The sequence below is a fragment of the Sciurus carolinensis genome, chromosome 3, assembly GCF_902686445.1.
Source record: "Sciurus carolinensis chromosome 3, mSciCar1.2, whole genome shotgun sequence".
Lineage (NCBI taxonomy): Eukaryota > Metazoa > Chordata > Mammalia > Rodentia > Sciuridae > Sciurus > Sciurus carolinensis.
Window position 1 is genome coordinate 90724978 of NC_062215.1, and position 18704 is coordinate 90743681.

At 36.3% G+C, this 18704-nt stretch overlaps 1 protein-coding gene across 1 annotated transcript in view; it reads right to left on the reverse strand.

Annotated features, from left to right (window-relative positions):
* Nucleotides 1-2446: 2446 nt before the first annotated feature.
* Nxph2 (neurexophilin 2) overlaps nt 2447-18704 on the reverse strand; it is a 116045-nt gene continuing 99787 nt past the window's right edge. The window contains exon 2 of the mRNA XM_047546060.1: nt 2447-4898. Within this exon, the coding sequence (XP_047402016.1) occupies nt 4155-4898 (744 nt within the window). The 3' untranslated portion in view covers nt 2447-4154. The remainder of the gene's footprint in view (nt 4899-18704) is intronic.

An 18704-nucleotide genomic window follows, 5' to 3' on the forward strand; every position in this document is an offset into this window, starting at 1 on the left:
GGAGATTAAGAAAATATCAAGTAATAGATGCTGATCAAGTATTCACCTGTGATGATTAGTTTTATCTGTCAACAAGACTGGATTGGGGATACTCTGATGTTTAGCTGGAAAAGCATTATTTCTGGGTGTTTCTTTGAGGGTATTTCAGGAAGCAATTAGCATTGGAATCAGCAGACTGAGTAAGAATTCACCCTAACCAATATGGTGGGCATTACTCAATGCATTTAGGGCTGGGATAGAACGTGAAAGTGGAGGAAACACAAATTCATTCTTTGCTTTCTGAGCAAAGACATTCATGTTTTCCTGTCCTTGAACATGAGGGCTCCTAGTTGTTACACCTTTGGCTTTGGACTGAATCATAATTCCTGCTCTTCTGGCTTTCCAGTTTGCAGGTGGCACATCACTGGAACTTTTTGGTTTCCATAACTGTGTGAGCTAATTCAAATAGTAAATATCAAATATCCATACATAGCCAATGAGTTCTGTTTCTCTGGAGAATCTTAAAACACTATTACAAACTATGACACTTTGCCAGGTTCTGTGGAGGGCACCTTCTTTTAGAGAATAGATTACATACTATTTGTGGAGGAAGCAGAGTTGAATTAAGAAAAAAGGAAATTAAAACAGAATGGGATGTGTTCCCAGAATTCCAGAACTCAGTATGGAATAGAAAATTGGAATAGATATGAAATGATCCTTGAATATCTTCTAGAGGTTAGTCTAGAAGATGAAAATACAAAAAACAATAAAAAGGAAAAAAATCTCTAGTAGGAATTTGTTTTCCTGTTTTGCCTCTTACATTGGGTCATATTAAGTTTCCATTCATTGAAAGTTCTGATTAACTTTGGGTTAATTATAGTTTATTACAAATAAAAATATAACTCTATCCTCTATTTTATAGTTGGGTCAATTGATTTAATATTCTTTATGAGGTAAAATCAGACCTTTAGGCAATCACTATATTCAATACAACTTACCAATTTCCATGCAAACATATTCTCAGGTGCTGTAACCATCTGAAAACTGTCAAATGTAGTGTTCTACTGCTATTAATTTTTAGCCAGGCATAGCTCTAAAATATTCCAGGACTCTGATCTTTGGATATAAAGGCTCTATCTTTTCTTTATTTTATTTTATTTTTGAATTGGGGATTGAATCTAGGGGCACTTTAACCACTGAGCTACATGCCTAGACCTCTTTCTTTTATTTTAAGACAGAGCCTTTCTAAATTGCTTAGGGCCTTGCTAAATTGTTGAGGCTGGTCTCTAACTTGCCATCCTCCTGCTTCAGCCTCTGGTGTCACTGGGATTACAAGGCATGCACCAGCCTTAATGGCTCTCTCTGTATTTTACTCTTCTGCAGTTGTAGTTTGTAAAAATGTATTCTTAGGGAAACTGTAATCATGAAGATTTCAGAGGGAGAACATTTTAAGTCATTTTTGTTTAGTTTGGGTTTTGGAGTCATGTGTTATTATAAACTCACTGTAATTATTTTTGCTGCTTAGAATACCTGCTTCAAGCTGTCTTTCTGATGGAACATAAGTCCTGGACCTAGAAGTCAGGAGAAATGCACTTCAGTCAGGTTTGCCACTCACTACTGGAGCATCCTTTGCCTTCATGGGGACTTGGGTATAACTTTCTTCAAATGTGGGGATTGTAACAGCAGTGTAAGGTGCACTCTTTAAAATATTACCATCTCTTTGTTGACACTGGACTAGCCACTTTTATTTATTTAGTTACTAATATGCCCATTAGTTTAATTTTAAATTCTCAAAAGTTGTGTTTCTTAATTTTTGAACAATTTGTAACTGGGAGCAAAATTAGCTTACATGAGTGTCCTTTTCCTCATCTGCAGTACGAAAAGGCGAGACTGGCTTTGTAGAAATGTGTGCATTTGCATGTTTAAATAGGGTCTGATTTATACTGCGCCAAGTGCCATCACTGACAATTACGTAGGCTTGGAAATAAAATTATGTCTTAGAAATACATGTGGCATATGTTCTACTCCAATTTAAAAATATGCCTGTGGGAAACTTTAAAAAAATTTCATAAGCCCGACTAAAATCCACAGATTGTATAAATCAATTTACAGAGGTATTTTTCCTTTGCATGGAAATAATGTTTATATCTCTCAACTTTGGAACATCAAATAGGCTTTAAATCTCATTTGATGTTGTAGTAATTACAATCACAATGGCAGCTCACATTTATAGTTTCTTACTAGGTGTCAGGCTCTGTACCATATGTTCTATGTGAATTATCCTTTTACTCTATAATCTCTATAGCCAAGATGCCCTATTTAATATGTACATTAAGAAAATGTTAATGCTCCACTGATATTACACACACTCACACACACACATACACAGAGAATAAATTCTTGAGAATAGAAGAATAAAGACTCTTTAAAATATAACCACCCTGAAATCATGTGACAGATCTAGCAAATTCTTTTTATTTACATAGAAATGTGTACACACACTTTCTCTGTACACAGAAAATTCTAAGTATATATACATATATGGGTCCCACGTATTTTACAATAAATAGTATTCTACTTGTGTTTCTAGATGAAAATAAAAAGATGCCTCAAAATATTACTTACTGACCACAAAATTACAAAAGCACCTGATGAACTCAGAGCAAAAACTTCAAGCCTATACTACCACACACTAAGCCTAGTACAATTTTTACAAAAGACAAAATCGAACACTGTGCAGATATCACACAGGAAGAGAATGGAGATGTAAAAATAGAGAACAGAGCTGTTGGCTTTCTGAACAGTGTGGTAAGGGCATTTTTGTTGCTAAGGACTTATCTTCCTTTAGTCCACGATTGAATGTTTTACTTTAACTGACATTTTACAGATAAGAAGGGGGAAAGAAGTTAACATCTATTGTCAATAGCAAGTCATTTCACAAGCCCAAGTTCTAGAAGTCTCTTTCCTGGCCAAGCAGATCCTCTTTCTGTGCTAATCCAGTGATCATCCAGTCCTACCACACAGGGTTGCCACTGAACTGGCAGGGAATTCAGAAAGGGCATCAGTTATGAGTGATATTAATTTAGAAGTAATTTCAAAAGTCAAGTGAGCCAGGTATCTTGGATATCAGCACTTAATAATATAGAAAAGTTCAAATATAACTCATTATTACCACATAGAATTTCATCCCACTCTCTAACAATTAAATGCAAGGAGAACTGAATCTGAGAGGTTAGAAATTATGAATCCACAATCCTGTAATTTCTTCCCTCAGCTTTCATTTTTATTTTTTACATTCCAGTCTAAGAATCAACCACTTTTGCTCAATTTCAGAGTTGTTCTACATATGTATACAAAATCACACTATTAAATGAATAGAATAAGAGCCTAAGTTCTAGGATGAATACAAATTTTGTCACATCTGATAATCTCACAGCATTGAAATTGGTAAAAGACTCTACAGACAACATGGTCTTCTATTATTGTTGAATGGACATACCTAATTTGCTTTCCAGTATTACTACTCAGGTGAGAATCATAAAGGTGGGGACCAACACAGGGCTAGGTGCTTGAATTACATTCCACTGAACTCCTGTTCAGGTTACTCCACTGTGGCACTGAAACTTCACACACAGGTTTTGAAACAAATTTTACCCCTGCATCTCTCATATCAATACCGGCACCAAGGTGGGGAAAGAGAACAATTTTTTTAAAAAAGTACCTAATGTCAGAAACACAATTCATCTATCAAAGATGATCTTTTTAGGTATTTTACTAAATCTTTACCGAATTTGAGGTAACTTTCCAAAATATATTTCAAAGGCAGGTTCATTTCAAAAGCAATGTTTATCACATGCGTAATTCACTTCCTTCTTTTTCCCATGTGGCTACCATTGATGCTGCTTTTACAGAAAACAGTATTTCTAGAACTTAGCCATCTTACATGAAAGTGATGGTTTTCATAAACAGTTTGACTCTTTAGATAAAGGTACTTATGATAGAAAACACATTTCACATTGGAATATGTTTCTTTTTCTTTTAATTTGGAAGTGTGATAGGAAATGATGGTTCACTGAGAGAAACAAAAGGGATCCTTTACTATGAAAAGCTGGACTTGTTTCTTGTTCATTCTAATTAAATACATAGGTCTTTCAGTTTCATTATTGTGGACAGATTCAGCCAGAAGATAAGTATGGGGTCTCGCTATGATAATTGTAGTCAGGACACACCTTCTGCACAAGTTTATAATCAACACTGTAAAAGGCAATGTAAATGCAGATGACCTTGAAGGGCTTGGAGCATAACCAAGACACATGGCTCTGAGTCTGCTCCTGGTAGCAAATCTTGGATGGGTCAAAGTTGCACAGGGCGGTCTTCTTTGCCCGGTCTGTTTTTTCATACTCAATGCGACAATTGAAAGATTTGGATTCCTTGGTCTCTAAGGTAGACTGGGGGGAAACTTCAAATTCCACCACTTTGGAAGGAGGTACCAAACTCACTGAAACATTGCCCAGGCCTGTTGAATTATGTCGGAAATAAACACTGAAGGTTCCATTTCCATGGTCGACAATTTTCCCTGTGATGAGGAGGTTGAGTTTGACAGTTTTGATGTTGGAATGAAAGTCACCCCATCCAAACATTTTCTTAAATTTTCCTGTTTTCACTATTGGCCGCCGCTTAGTTCTCGCTAGTGGCTCCTGAACCTCTGTGATGTTGGCCAGCCAATCCCAAAAGTTTTCCATACTGTCTGCATACACCATGGGACCTGGCTTTGGCACTGGAGACTGTTTAACAAACAGGCGCAGAGGACTGATGATCCTTGAGTGCACCACGTTTCCAACCAATGTCCCTGGGGCATCTTTGTCTTCCCAATCCAGACCTTCTGTGGCATGTACAGCCTCTTTACCATCACAAAATAGCTGTGGGAAAAGAAGAAAGAGAAATAAACTTCAGGTAGGCTTTGAGCCTATGCACAGACTGAAGACAAAATATAAAAGAGAGCTTCAGTATTACTTGGAGTCTTGTTAGATAGCATTCACACACACAGCTGGGCTCAACAGTATTATGAGATGAGCATTTAATTCCAACTGTGAATATAAAAATTAAAATGGTAAGATTAAGAAGAGGGCATTTCATTTTGATTGGTTGATGTGATTTCACTTTCTGTTTCCTCATCTTCACAATTTTCTTTTCCAGATTGTGAAAAGTATCATGTTTTGGCCCCCATTTGATAAAAACTGTTAAATTTGTGAGGTCTTTTCTGTTGGAAGACAACTTAAATGCTGAAAATTTCTACCAAGGAGCTATAAAGCATTAAAATATAAGATATCGATAAGTCTAGTAAATATATTTGAAAATACTAAGGATATTATTATATTCAAAGGCTTAAGACTCAAAATTTTATAATTTTTGATATAATTCCATCTCAAACTGTTACTTAAAAAGCATGTGATTAGTATTGAGAAGTTTTACTGGTTTTAGTTAAGAAATAATTATGCATTTAATAGTCTTAATAGAAACAGAAATTAATGTTAAAAGTATAAATTGATAGACATGATTTAATTCATTTTTTATAGCAATATTATAATCAAAAGACAAGATTGCTAGGAAAGCATCATGCACATGTTTTACTGGTTCTACAGCCTTTTAGTTCAAATCTTAGCCACTGAAATATAGCACATTATTTGCATTTGATTTTCCTTTTTATTCCTTTTGTACTATAAGGGTCCTTACAATTTCTAAAAATCATTTAGTTGAGTCAATATGGATTTTCGAGGGGCAGAATCATTACATATGAAACTGTTGACTGGAGTGAATATTTATGGATGAGTTATAAAGTCTGGAAAATAGAGGTTTCTAGTGGAAACACAGATAGTCTCTTATCTCTAATGGCACAATCCACTCCTGTGATGATTCTACGGAGAACTGTCAGCATGATGAAAAGGATGAGGGGAGGAGAGGGGCTGTGTTTATGTACTGTTGCTCCAGTCCTTTCAAACTTGGCAAAGCACTTGGTAGAACTAGTCTGAAATTATTCCAGAAATTATTGCTTTCAATACAATTTTGAAAAAAAAAAAAAAGACACAGCCTGGATTATAAATATTGCACTCAGCTATATGGTGTAGTTTGATAACATGAGGTCCTCTTTTGTATGTTCATAAAATTTTAGAGGTCTAAGTTCTAACAGAACCTTGTGAAAAGTGTTTCCATCTATACTTGTTCCCAGGATCACTTTAGGGGAGGAATTGTGGGCTTATTTTTTCCATGATGGTAGTGGTAAAGGGGTATTGCATATATATTTCTCTCTTTGATTAATTTTCCAAAGCCTCTTCTTCCCAATTTCTAGAGTTTAAAAAAAAAAGTCTTTTCATTAAAATTACTGATGTTGACAGAAAGGCAAATTGATATGATGCATAAGCTTACATTTTTAAGAACCCGTATGACCTCTTAGGGACTTATATATCCTAAATTGATTACTTCTTTGTTTTTGTAAAGATGGCATATTCACCAGGGAAAGAAGGATAATCCTTAAGGATTCGTGGCTCAATATATGTCTGATACTCTAACTATAGTTTTCTAATGCTGAGCACTCTTAATTATGAAGTATGTAGATCAACTGATAGCAGCCCATGGAGTTCAGTACTCTGGATCCAATTCTGACTTGAGTTTCCTGAGAACTGATGCAGACCAGTCTAAAGGACATGTCCTGGCCTCACTCCAGAGAGCATCAAAGTCACATGAGCAGACAAGAAGCCCCTTGCTGATCAAGGTCTGATTTCTCTTCTCTGTGATCATGAGTCTTTTTTCCCAGAGTCTGTCACCTATTTTACACCTGTCTCCAATAAGATTTGTCTTGCTTGGGAAATGTTGACAGATAACATCTACCATTCAGTCAGCATCTGGTATACAAGAGCTGCTCCTTTGCCTCCCCATTGCTACTCCTTGATTCAGTATAACTTTCAAATTTCCTCCCTCATTCCTGCTTTCCTTCCTCTCTTTTATAGGACACATCCTTTCTGACATGCTACCTTCTTAATATGCCTTTAAAAACCCCTCCATTCTTATTTTTACCACCACTGTGCTAATTAATACTTCATTAGCACAACTAAGATACATATTTCCATCCAAAATATTTATTCAACCACATGTACAAAAACATTCATTGCTACCACCAGCAGCAGTATATTTCTTTTCTTCTCCTCAAAGTGTTTGTTTTATGTTATATAATTTCCTGAAATTTTTCTGCCTGGAAAATTTCTCTTGATTCAGTGCTTTGCTTGATTTTCTCCTCACTCTACTGTTGAAAACCTATAAACATGAGTCCATCTTTCAATGATGAGTACGTTTGGCAATCACATAGTCTCAGCCAATTTTGATGCATTCTAGAAGAGACGATAGACCTCCAACATCTTAAGAGATTTTCCCTTTATTTTTAGGACTTGTGTTGTGATGGTTCTGAGACTGTTCAATAATAATAATGTGTAACCAGTTACTGAAACTTTTTTTTAAAGATCTGAAGATTTTCCTGAAATTCATTTATGTTGTAACAGAACTTCACCCAAACTTACTTAAGAAATAGGAGTTTGAAACAAAACAGAACAAAAACTAACTGAGCCTATCAAACAGATGAATTGAATATGATTTTTTTTATAAAGACTCTTTAATTTCTCAGAAAAATTCTTCATGTAAGAACTTGAAATGGAATTCAATTTATAAAAAATTTACTCTAACATACTACTCTTCAGGTCCAAACCTGCTTAAGAAGCCACTGATTTTAAAGTTGGTCTATATAAAAAATAGTAATATTGAGCTAGTAGCACAGATTTATAACATTTCTCTCTTTTAATGAAAACACTAAATGGCAGTTCCTTAGATAAAATGCATACACACTGTATGTTTATTTATTATATGTATAAGTTTATGTAAACATATATAAGCTGCCTCCCTCTCTCAATTTCCTTTTCCTTTGGTGTATGTACCTTGTTCTGGCAGCCCCTTATTATAAATCATCACTTTATACCATCAAGGCAGAGAAGGTACCCTTTCCTATACAAGACTAAATCACTGTATGACCTAAGTCTCCAAGGCTCATGATTAATCTCAGGAGAGCTAACGGGGGAACTGAAGGTTGGTGAGCACACCCTGCACCCCCCCCACACCTGACTGGGAATCAGCATGACGTGGTAGAAAAAGCAGTTTGATACCTGATGACATCATCGCCCCTTGCTCAAGTGCTGACCAGAACCCCAGTTTTCTCACCTATATCTCCTTTGATGGTTGGTTGTACAGGCTAATCAAAAGAATGGATGGAGCCTAATTCTTGGCAAAGGAAACTCAAAGATTGACGGCTTCTCCATGGTCCAATGGGCAGCCTTCTGCCTTCCACTGTCTATGACCCACATAGTCAAAGGATTACATGAATTTTCAAACCTCCAGAAAACTAATTAATGGCTAATTGAGCAACTTGTTTAACACTGTGTGATAAATTAACAACCAAGTAGATGTCAACCTTCTCAACCCCCAAACATCAATCAAATGCTTTCTCATGGTTCCAGTCCCATTGGTCTCCGAGTCACACCCAGATCACAAACACAGGTGAACTCTCTTTGCCAACAAAATGTGTTTGTGGATCTTTGATTTTAACCTACCAAATGAGTCAGCAAAGGGAGCTGAAAGGACAAAGTGTCTGGCAGGTGCCCTCATTCCTGCACAGAGAATTTCTGTGATGTAACAAGCTGGGAGAAGACTGCAGGTGTTTTTGAAGCTGTTGGCAACCCTCTCTGTTCAAGGCAAGATAGATGTTATCTAAACACATGGCTGTATTCCCCTGCTTACTTTTTGTACTTGCTGGGGCTCTTCATGCTAATTTCAATATCACTGCTGTCTTCTGTCCCATCATATTACAATAATAATGCAAAACATTTAACCGCAAGCACAAAATGGAGTTTTAAACAGGGGAAGAAAGAGGAATTGCTGTGCTTTATCTGTTTGAACATTCCCTGATTTCAACACATTTATCAAAGCTTAAGTAATTTATGTCTTGGCAGGGTGTATCAATTTCACAAAGCACACACATTAGCTAGATACAATGATATCATATTAGCTTTTTCTGCATCTTACAGAAGAGCTCAAAAAGATTAATAAAAGCTCAAACCTTCATCAATTAAATGAAGCAGGTGGAAGGAAGGGGTAGAGGAATAAGACTGCATTTCATTTTGGTTCTTTTGTTTTTTTGGGGGGGCTGACAGGTTCAAATCATTCATCATAACAAGCTGAAGTTGAATTTCACTGATAATTAAATGCATTTTTTCCCAAGAGGCAGAGAAGCTGCTATGAATTTTATAGTAGCAGATGTGAGAACTGTCACGAATTATGGAAATAATTTATAAACTAAAAGGCATCTTCCTCTGCAAACATCATATCAGAAGAGCCTTTTTTCAACTGTATTTGCTATGTTTTTTAATTAGCATTTTATTTTGGAATAATTTGAGTTTACAGAAAAGTTGCATAGTACAGAGTTCCCACACACCCTGCTCCCAGTTTCCTCCACTGTTAACATCTAACACTAGAGTACACTAGTAACACCCAGTGAATCAATACTGATACAGTATTATTAACTGACTCCTACACTTTGTTCTCCTTACTTCTCTCTTAATGTCCTTCATCTGTTCCAGGATCTCATGGAGGATTGCATGTTTCATTGGTCACTGTGAATCCTTGGGGCTTATCTTGGCTATGACAGTTTCTCAGGCTTTCCTTGTTTTGGATGATCTGAATGTTTTGAAGAGTACTGATCAGGCACTTTGTAGAATGCCCCTCAATTTGGGTTTCTCTGGTGTTTTTCTCATGGTTAGACTTGGGGGATAGGTTTGGGGTAGGAAGAATCCAGATGTAAAAGGTTACTTTCTTTGCTTCATTTCAAGCGTACATGCTAGCAACATGGCTTACACCCTGTTGAGGCTAATCTTCATATCTTGGCTTAAGTAGAAGAGATTCCTTAAAAAAAAAAGTTTTGTTTTCAGAATTCTCATAAGGATTATAGACTTTTATTATCATAAACAGTTTAATTTATATTTAGTTCAGTGGTACTTGGTTAAGGATTGACTTTTTAAAGTCAGAAACTTTATTTCAGTTTATAACTTCACAGCATCACTGAATTGTCTAAAACAACCTCAGTTGTTTAGGAACTCATAGATGATTTCTAAATTCTGGCAATTTACATGTTATAAATGTTTGTCAACATCACTACTAATATTGCTATTTTATTTTTACTTAATATTATTCCTTAAAAATTGGATCCATTTTGATAATTAAGAGCTCCATAAAGAAAAGTTTATTCTACAAACATCTTGTACAAAATACTTGCTGACTATGTCAAATGACCCTTCTTGGTTTAGGAACTAGTCTATTGCACAGAAATTAATGCTATATATCTAATGAGAAAGTATCAAGCTTTAGATGGGGCTTTCTATCCAGGCCAACCAATTTACCAAAGGTAACAGTGAAAGACACCCTCACTAAGGACTCTTCTATATTCAGTGCTCTGGGTGGTAGAACACCATGAATGCTTGCTTGACTTACCCTGGGTTCCATGACATTCAAAGCTTTGCCATACTGTGGGTTAACCCTTTTCTATAAATCCATCATTGTGATTGCTTTGCCTCTTCTTGGTAGCTACATGGGTCATCAATTGTGGGGGAAAATGATTTTTAAGCATTTAGTTAATAATGAAAGGGAATTTGAAATCTTTAAACTTTAATACCTATTATGCCATTATCAGTGTGGGTAGCTCTGTATTACAGCAGTCCTAAGAGATGCTATTTTTTCTTACTTGAGGGGACCCTAAGGGAAGAGAGATCACCACTAGCCTTGCCAGGGCTTGGCAATTCTAATTGACACATTTATTTAGCTCTTATTGACTCCTCACTTAATGGCAACAGGGGATAGGGGAGACCTGGATTCCTTAGGTAATTCCAGCTGAATCCTTTAAGCCCACTGCTTCTAAATATGCTTCTCCTAGCTTAGCAGAAAAGACTAGAAGAAATTATTATTCCGTATTCAGAAATAGCTTCACAGAAATATTATTTTATTTTTTAGAGGATTAAGTTTGTTGCTTACTGACTTTTTATCTATACTTGCAATCATGGGAATGCTACTGGACTCCCTCACTGCCCCCACAATCATTTGATTGGAAGACAAGGAAAAGTGGAATGTCCCATTCAAGTCTGTCCCTACTGTAGTAAACTCTAACAGGGCTGTGGTTGTGGTTCTGTGCCAGAAGCACTTGCCTAGCATGTGTGAGGCACTGGGTTTGATCCTCAGCACCACATAAAAATAAATGAATAAAATAAAGATATTATGTCCATCTACAACTAAGAAAATATTTTTGAGAGAAAAAGAAGAAAGAAAAGAGGCTACCATATCCATCAGTGGCTGAATTTACCCAATCAGAAAAATTTTGCCAAGAGTTAAAGAACTAATTAAAGAAGCAGGGCAATGAGCTCGTTCAGGACAGGTTGGATCAAAGAAAGAAGGGAAAAGAGAGATGGGAACAGCAGTGGTAGAGATTTGATTTACTAGATGAACTTGAGGAAAATAGAAACAGACATTTGGCACAGTCACTTAACCATCCTAGCCACAACCCTTCTCTGAGCCTGGTTTTCTTAACAGTGAAATGGTATAAAGCACAGAAGGGATGCACTTTGCAGATGGAGTCACCTAGTGGAGGAGCCTGTGAGACAGACAGTTAATAAGCGAACAGGTCTGTGGCAGGGTCTCTGTAAGGAAGTGAGCACTGCAGTGCAGAGAGGCAAGGAAACCAACTGTGCTCACCAATGCCCTCACAAATGCCCATGCTTGTTCTTCACTTACTCAACACACACTTTTCAAATTTATCTGGGTGCTTGTATGTATATTCTCGGCCTGGTGTGATGCTGAACAGGACACACATAGTTCTGTCTTCATGCAGTCTGTACAAAAGCAGTGGGAAGAAACATTAAAGAAATAATCATACATAAATAATAATTTACTTATTTACAGTTGTCATAAGGGCCTGCATGTATGTGTAAATGCATCTTGGTATAAACTGAATTGAGCAATTAATATCTTTATTCAGATGAGAGAAATGAAATCCAAGACTGATCAGTTGATAGCTGATAAAGAATGAATTAGTGACAAGAAAACAAATCGATCTCAGAATTTATATTCCCTTATCACCCGATCTAAATTGTTTATTGATTTGTTTATAATTACTAATGAGATGTGATAACATTATAAGACTATAGTGATATTTTTTCTAGTGAAAGGCTCAGGATGAGTAGGCTGTGATATTCAGTCTGCTGAATTCTTGACTTGCAGCTTTGGTGCTAGGAAGAGAGGACCTCAGCAACGCAGGCGTGTCTTTTACTCTTAAATTTCCAAAAGCTATGAGAAAGTTCATAATATATATTCTTGGGTCCTGGGATAGTGAGAGCTTTGCCATGATTATGGTATAATTCTCTTTTTAGTTATGTAAAATTAATGTAATATATCAAGGCTGTTAATGATAACAATAATCGATAATGAACTATGTATTCTCTGAATGAATAAGAATATTCTTCAATAATAGATTTGTTTTTATGTTTATAGGTGTCTTAATAATCTAAAAGACAACAAATCTGGCTAATGTCCATGACTATCACAGGGTCTGATGAATGTTCTAAATGAAAGTAAAAACAAAACAAACTAATTTTTCAACATAGTTATAATATCAAAGAGGCACTATACTTCAAGAGAGTTTGCAGTTTTCTGTGTTTGCACTGAATATAAAATATTTATAGTCTATACAGGCTTACTGTGAAACACTTGGTGTAACATACAGTACACAATGCATAGATCATTTACCATCAAAAAAGGAAGGCTGTAACTATTTTACAGTACACCAAAAATACGTACTACTCTATCCGTCAAAGAAGGGGATTTTGAAAAATGAGCTGTGTGTTCCAATATGTGGATTTGTAACAAGTTAGGAGAGTTGGCTTTTCCTTGACAAGAGGATTGGCATACACTGCAAAGAATAAATCGATACAGATTTGTACAAATACTTTTAAAGGCAGCTGGTTTACTGTATCATCCCTAAAAGAAAGGGGGACAGTAAAATGCCATGGCCCGAATGCCTGTTCTCTGTTCTCCAAAACCTAGTCAAGTTAAGAGAATGAGAAGCGGAAGCCTGGGCCAGAAAGTTAAGATACATATTAACTTGAAGGACACTGACTTTCTCTTATGCACGCTGGGACCTAAGGCATGGTGGTGTTACCTGTAGAAAGCTACTTTTGTCCGTGTGTACCAGCACAGTTCTCCTTGGGATGATGCACAAGCAAGCAAACTAAGCAAGTTCATTCTAATTCTGCAGTCTAACATAAAACTCCTTTCTGAGCAGGGCCTGGCACGGACCTAAGGGCACCATGGAAAGAGTATGTGTCACTCATCCAGTCAGCCATCACAGGACTAAACACTGTGAGAGAGGGGAGGCTCTGCTTGGCAAAGTACCATGAGACACCGCTGTGCTGTCATCCTGTTGCCACTGAACTCTTGGAATAGTTGCTGATCTCCTGTAAACTTTCCCCAATAAACCATGTGTCTCCCATGATGTCTCTGGGAACTTTCTTTGGCCCATTTGCAACATACCCCACTGCCCTGGCACTTTCCCTTCTTGGATACTTTGGAGGCCTTTATTCATATTCTTTAATAATGACAACCATTCCTAAGTGCCAGTTGGGAAGAATGGATGCTTATGCTTGATGAATTTGTTTGTAGTGGTAATGATGGAATCTGTATTGCTGACCATTAATTATTTCACTGGGAGTATTAGTTTAAGCCAAGAACCCTAAAGTGACCACCGTTATGCAACCTGGAGGTGACTTGCAGATCCCTTTACAGCTGAAAACTTAGAACCAATAATGAGTGGTGATCCAAAGCCTTGCTTTTGTTGCTTACATACAGCTTACCTCAATGGATTTCGTTAACAATACGGTCCTCTATCCTGCAGTTAAAATTAAATGACAATTTGGTCAGCAGGAAAATAAAAAATAAAAAAAAACAAAGACCTACGAAAAACAACCTTGCTATGATTGAACTCAGCATCCCATTAAATTTTTTGCTTGTAAATAAATCTTGGAAGGCATTTTCTCTAGGTAAAAATTTTACAGAATATTATCCCTGCTGACAAAACAGGAACATGTATCTGTTGGACAACATACAATCCTATATTGATGATTACTAGTATGGTTTGCCCTAGAGTCATATTTCTGGTGCTCCATTACAGAACTGTCAGAGCAGATTAAAAGAAGAACAACAAAAAAGGAATGAAGAATGACAGAATCAAACATCTTTCAATGTATTAATTATACCTATTAATATTTTGTGGCATGATGTGGCATTATTTCAAAATTTATTTTGCAAGTTAGAAAACAAATGATTGCTTAGGAGAAGAAAGCTAAACAATGGACATCCTTTCTGCTGAGAGTAGCAATTCATTTTACCTTCCAAATATCTTTTAATAGCTACCCTTTACATTTTTCTAAATTGATACAGGAACTAACAGGAAACATAAATGTGAAGACAGAAATCTTAGCAGTAAGAGCCAAAAAGCTAGATTGCAATGCTTGGCAGCAGTCTTACTGCTAAGGTTAAATATGGCAATTCTTATTTTATCTTGAAGACAGTAATCTGGAATATCGATGACACAAGTATCTGCAAAAAAATCAGTACACACACCAATGCACACTCACACATAATATGACACACAGAAATCATGCACATAAACACTTGTGTGTGTGTGCACACACCAGAATTTTCTATAAACATTTAAGAGGATTATGTGGGAAAAACTTAGACTTCATTTTATATTAGAAAGCTGAATAAAAAGGACTCTTTAAACAAGTTATAAACAGGTTGGAAGCAAATGTTAAAGATGTCTTGTGATAAGGAGCTGCTAAATATGGTATGACCACGTTTTCCAACTAAAACAGGGTCAGGAGGCAATCTCATTTAACACAGTTTATGCATAGTCAAGCAAGGAATTTTTTTTTAAATCTAACAGACTGAAATGGTCCTTTTGTTACTGAGTAAATGAATCAGCATGTTAAGTGGCCCCAGTCTGCTTTCACTGGGGGTCCTTTAAACCCCATTCAAATTTTCAATGAGAGAGATGGCTTCTCATGTTAGGAACACATAAATACTACCAAAATACCATGGCCTGAGAGAGACAACACAAATCTGTGTCTTGACCGCTAAGATTTGATATTTAAAAAGGAGAGTTGTAACCAGGAGAAGAGCAATCAAATGAGGAGTGGAAATGCCAGATTATTCTATTTCCATGTCAGTTTAGGCAGGGTGTCAATGAGAGATGAGAAAATGTGTGGGGAAGTGGGGAGGAGGCAGCAGGCCAGGGTTAGAACTGTGTGTATGTACAGTTTTGTATCTTACTATCAGATCCACTTGGTATTTCAATCTATAGGTACCACTGATTTGGCAATAAGCCTACATTAGCTGTCCTGGTCAGCTCTGTGTCAACTTAGCTATTAAGCACTAATGTAGGCACTGGTGTGAAGGCATTTTGTAGATATACTTAACATCTATATTAGTTGACTTTTTTTGTTGCTATTCATAACGTTAGCATTTATTGGTTACATTCTTTCACCAAATGTGACATGTTAGTTTAAATAACTTTTCAAATTGGAGTAGACACATAGTGTAATATTTCACTTAAATGTAACATTCAATCTATTGGGGACTTTCACAGGATCCTATATAAATGTGCTGCTTGATTATGATTCAACTTAAATATGTTTCGTAATATTGGAAATAGTTTACAAACTGTAAAAAAGCTACTTAATAAAAAATAAACACACATAACTTGTGTATATGAAACTGATAATTATGTTAAAATATTTTTGCAATAATTATTCTTGATATTTATATTGAGAATTAGAGTCTTCATAAATAATCCCATTTTATTCTTACATTTATCCTGAAAGGCATCTAGGGCAAGAAATAACCTTAGTGAGGTTAAATGACTTGTTCAAGGTCCAAGTACTAATAGGCATCAATAAATCTAGAAATTGGGGTTTTGGGGTAAAAAGTCAGTTATTTCTTCACTAATGGTCTAATGGATCTGACACCAAAACACACATGCGTGCACATACACACACACTGAAATATTTCAACTAATATAATAAAATGTAATAAATTTACCTAATAGATTAAAAATTGTCTTTATAATGAGGTTTATTCTAGAAAATAAAAGTGAGAAAAATTAAAGTTTGATAACTATTACTATTTAAATGTTTAATTCATGGTTTTCCTCTAGGCAATATAAATAATATATATTTTCTATATTATCTTTATTTTTAAGAAAACTATAGTCAGTTGAATTATAGTTTAAAAACCCTGGAAGAAAACAAATCTTGCTATTATGATGAATAAAATCTAAATCCAAATTAATGTTGATTTTCTCTAGATGTCTTCCCTAAACCTTGGATAAGGCTTTCTTGTTATAGCATTTATCATCAAAATGCAGATAGAAGGCTCCTGAATGGTTCTGGCAGGAGCAAGTTCACTGTCCTGGGCCTACTGGCATGGAAGACTTGCCCTCTTAGCCCAAGGAGGTCCCATCTATCCTGGTCTTTGTTCCATGGTTCTGTACTCAAAGTTTCACTTTCTCGGTTTCTTCCCTTCTCTGTCCCATTCGGTCTGTGCTAGCAACATTACTGGGGGTGTAAGGTTTTCAACTCCTTGTCAGTCTTCTGGGCAGTTCACAAGAGTCCAAGTCATCAAGAGGGTCCTCATATCCCAACTCCTGGGTTCTGCTGAGGTGGTGGATTAGAGCCATGTGTCATATACCTAATGTCTCTAGCAAATGTTGTTCAGTCACACCTTTACTGTTTTCTCCAGAGCAATCAGTTGACCTAAGTAAAGTGGATTACTTCTCATAAAGCAGGTGCACTGCTTCCAATTGGAATGCCTTGAAAGTACAACTAAGCATTGAGAATGATGAAATTCTGCCTTAAAACTGAAGCATTAATGGATGCCTGAAGGTTTCCAGCCTGCTGGCCTGCCCTGTGGATTTAGGGCTTGTCAGTACATTGTCACATGAGCCAATTCCTTGAAATAAAGCTCTTTACATATTTACTTCTCCATTCTATTGGTCTGTGTCTCTTGAGAACTCCCGTGATTTTAATTATTATGTGTGTGAGTATCATTTTTTTATGACTCAATTATGCCCTTGATTTCTATATCCTCCACAGAACATAGTATGGTACTTGATGGTGACTTAGTTGTCACAGGTTTAGATTTTGAGTTAAATGTCTCTATCTGTTGCTCTTAGGGTAAACTTTGAAAGTACATGTCACCGCACTTGTCACTTTCTTTTTTGTTGTATATACACACAATACATGTATATATAATATAGGTATGCATGTATATAGATATAGGTATATATTGTGTGTATGTATACACACATATATGCTGTATACACACACACACACACACAAACTACATAAACACACATACACTGATTTTGTTATTTTTGGTTTGTTTTGCAGTGATGGGGATTGAACCCAGGGCCTCATGTGAGGCAAATGCTCTACAACTGAGCCACACTCCCTCACAATTACTATAGCTTACTTATGTCTCCAGCCCCCTTTTACAGTGCTTGACTCAGAATAAATTCCCAATAAGAACAGAGAAAATAAACTGATTGACAGTGTATAACTTCCACAACCTTTCACTGTCTTAGACTTCACTATTTACTTCCTTAGGCTTTATTTTTAGGCCATTTTGGGAAATGTTTTAAATTCTAATTGAGATTTAGCCAATAAAGCAGTCAAGCAGGAAAAATAATGGAGATGAGAGGCGAGAAGTTAGACATTGGCAGAATGGAATAATAAGTCATGATAATTTGAGATAAGTACAATTTAACTTATATCAAAACATTTAAATAGAACAAGAGAAAAGGTGGGTAGTAATTATTTAAAAGATTAATTGACAAAGTGTAATAAAAATAACAAGGTCTATTGCTTTCCAGGGATGATTATCCACCACCTGTGGTCTGAGATTGACACAGAGATCTCTACCTTTAGCCCATATCATATTTATCTAGTTTTTGAATAAATGGATCCACTTTAATTGAACCATGAAAAGTATACATCAGTTTTGCACTTTGTGAAACACATGTGGTTCCTCTGTGGTAGTAATTAATAATTAAAGATGAGGACAAAAATTTTAAAAGTCTAGAGGGAGAGATTCTGGGTTCTATGTGAGAACTCAACTGACCACAGCACTTCCCTGTAGGAGCTGCACCTGGCTGGAGTTTTGCTTGTACAACCAAATAGACTTTCCTATCTTGCTGACAACAGACACAGCTAAGTATAGCTGTGGGGAGCTCTTTCCAGTCCATCTGGTACCTGGCTGAAATGGGTTGTGGTTTCTTTCTTGGCATCTGCAATTATTTACAAATGAGATACAAATCTCTTGTCTCTTTGGTGACATTCTAGTGGCTCTCCCTTCTTTCCCACCCAGACTGCTCTCCACACCTGCTTCAGAAGTCCTGGGAAAGGTCAAACAGAACTTTACTGGGATTAGATGGCTCAGGGGGAAGGCACAGACTCAGTCTGCCAGACCATGTGGCTCAATGAATTTGTAACAATGCCAATCTGTCTGTGAGACCTCCTGATTTAAAGCCCATA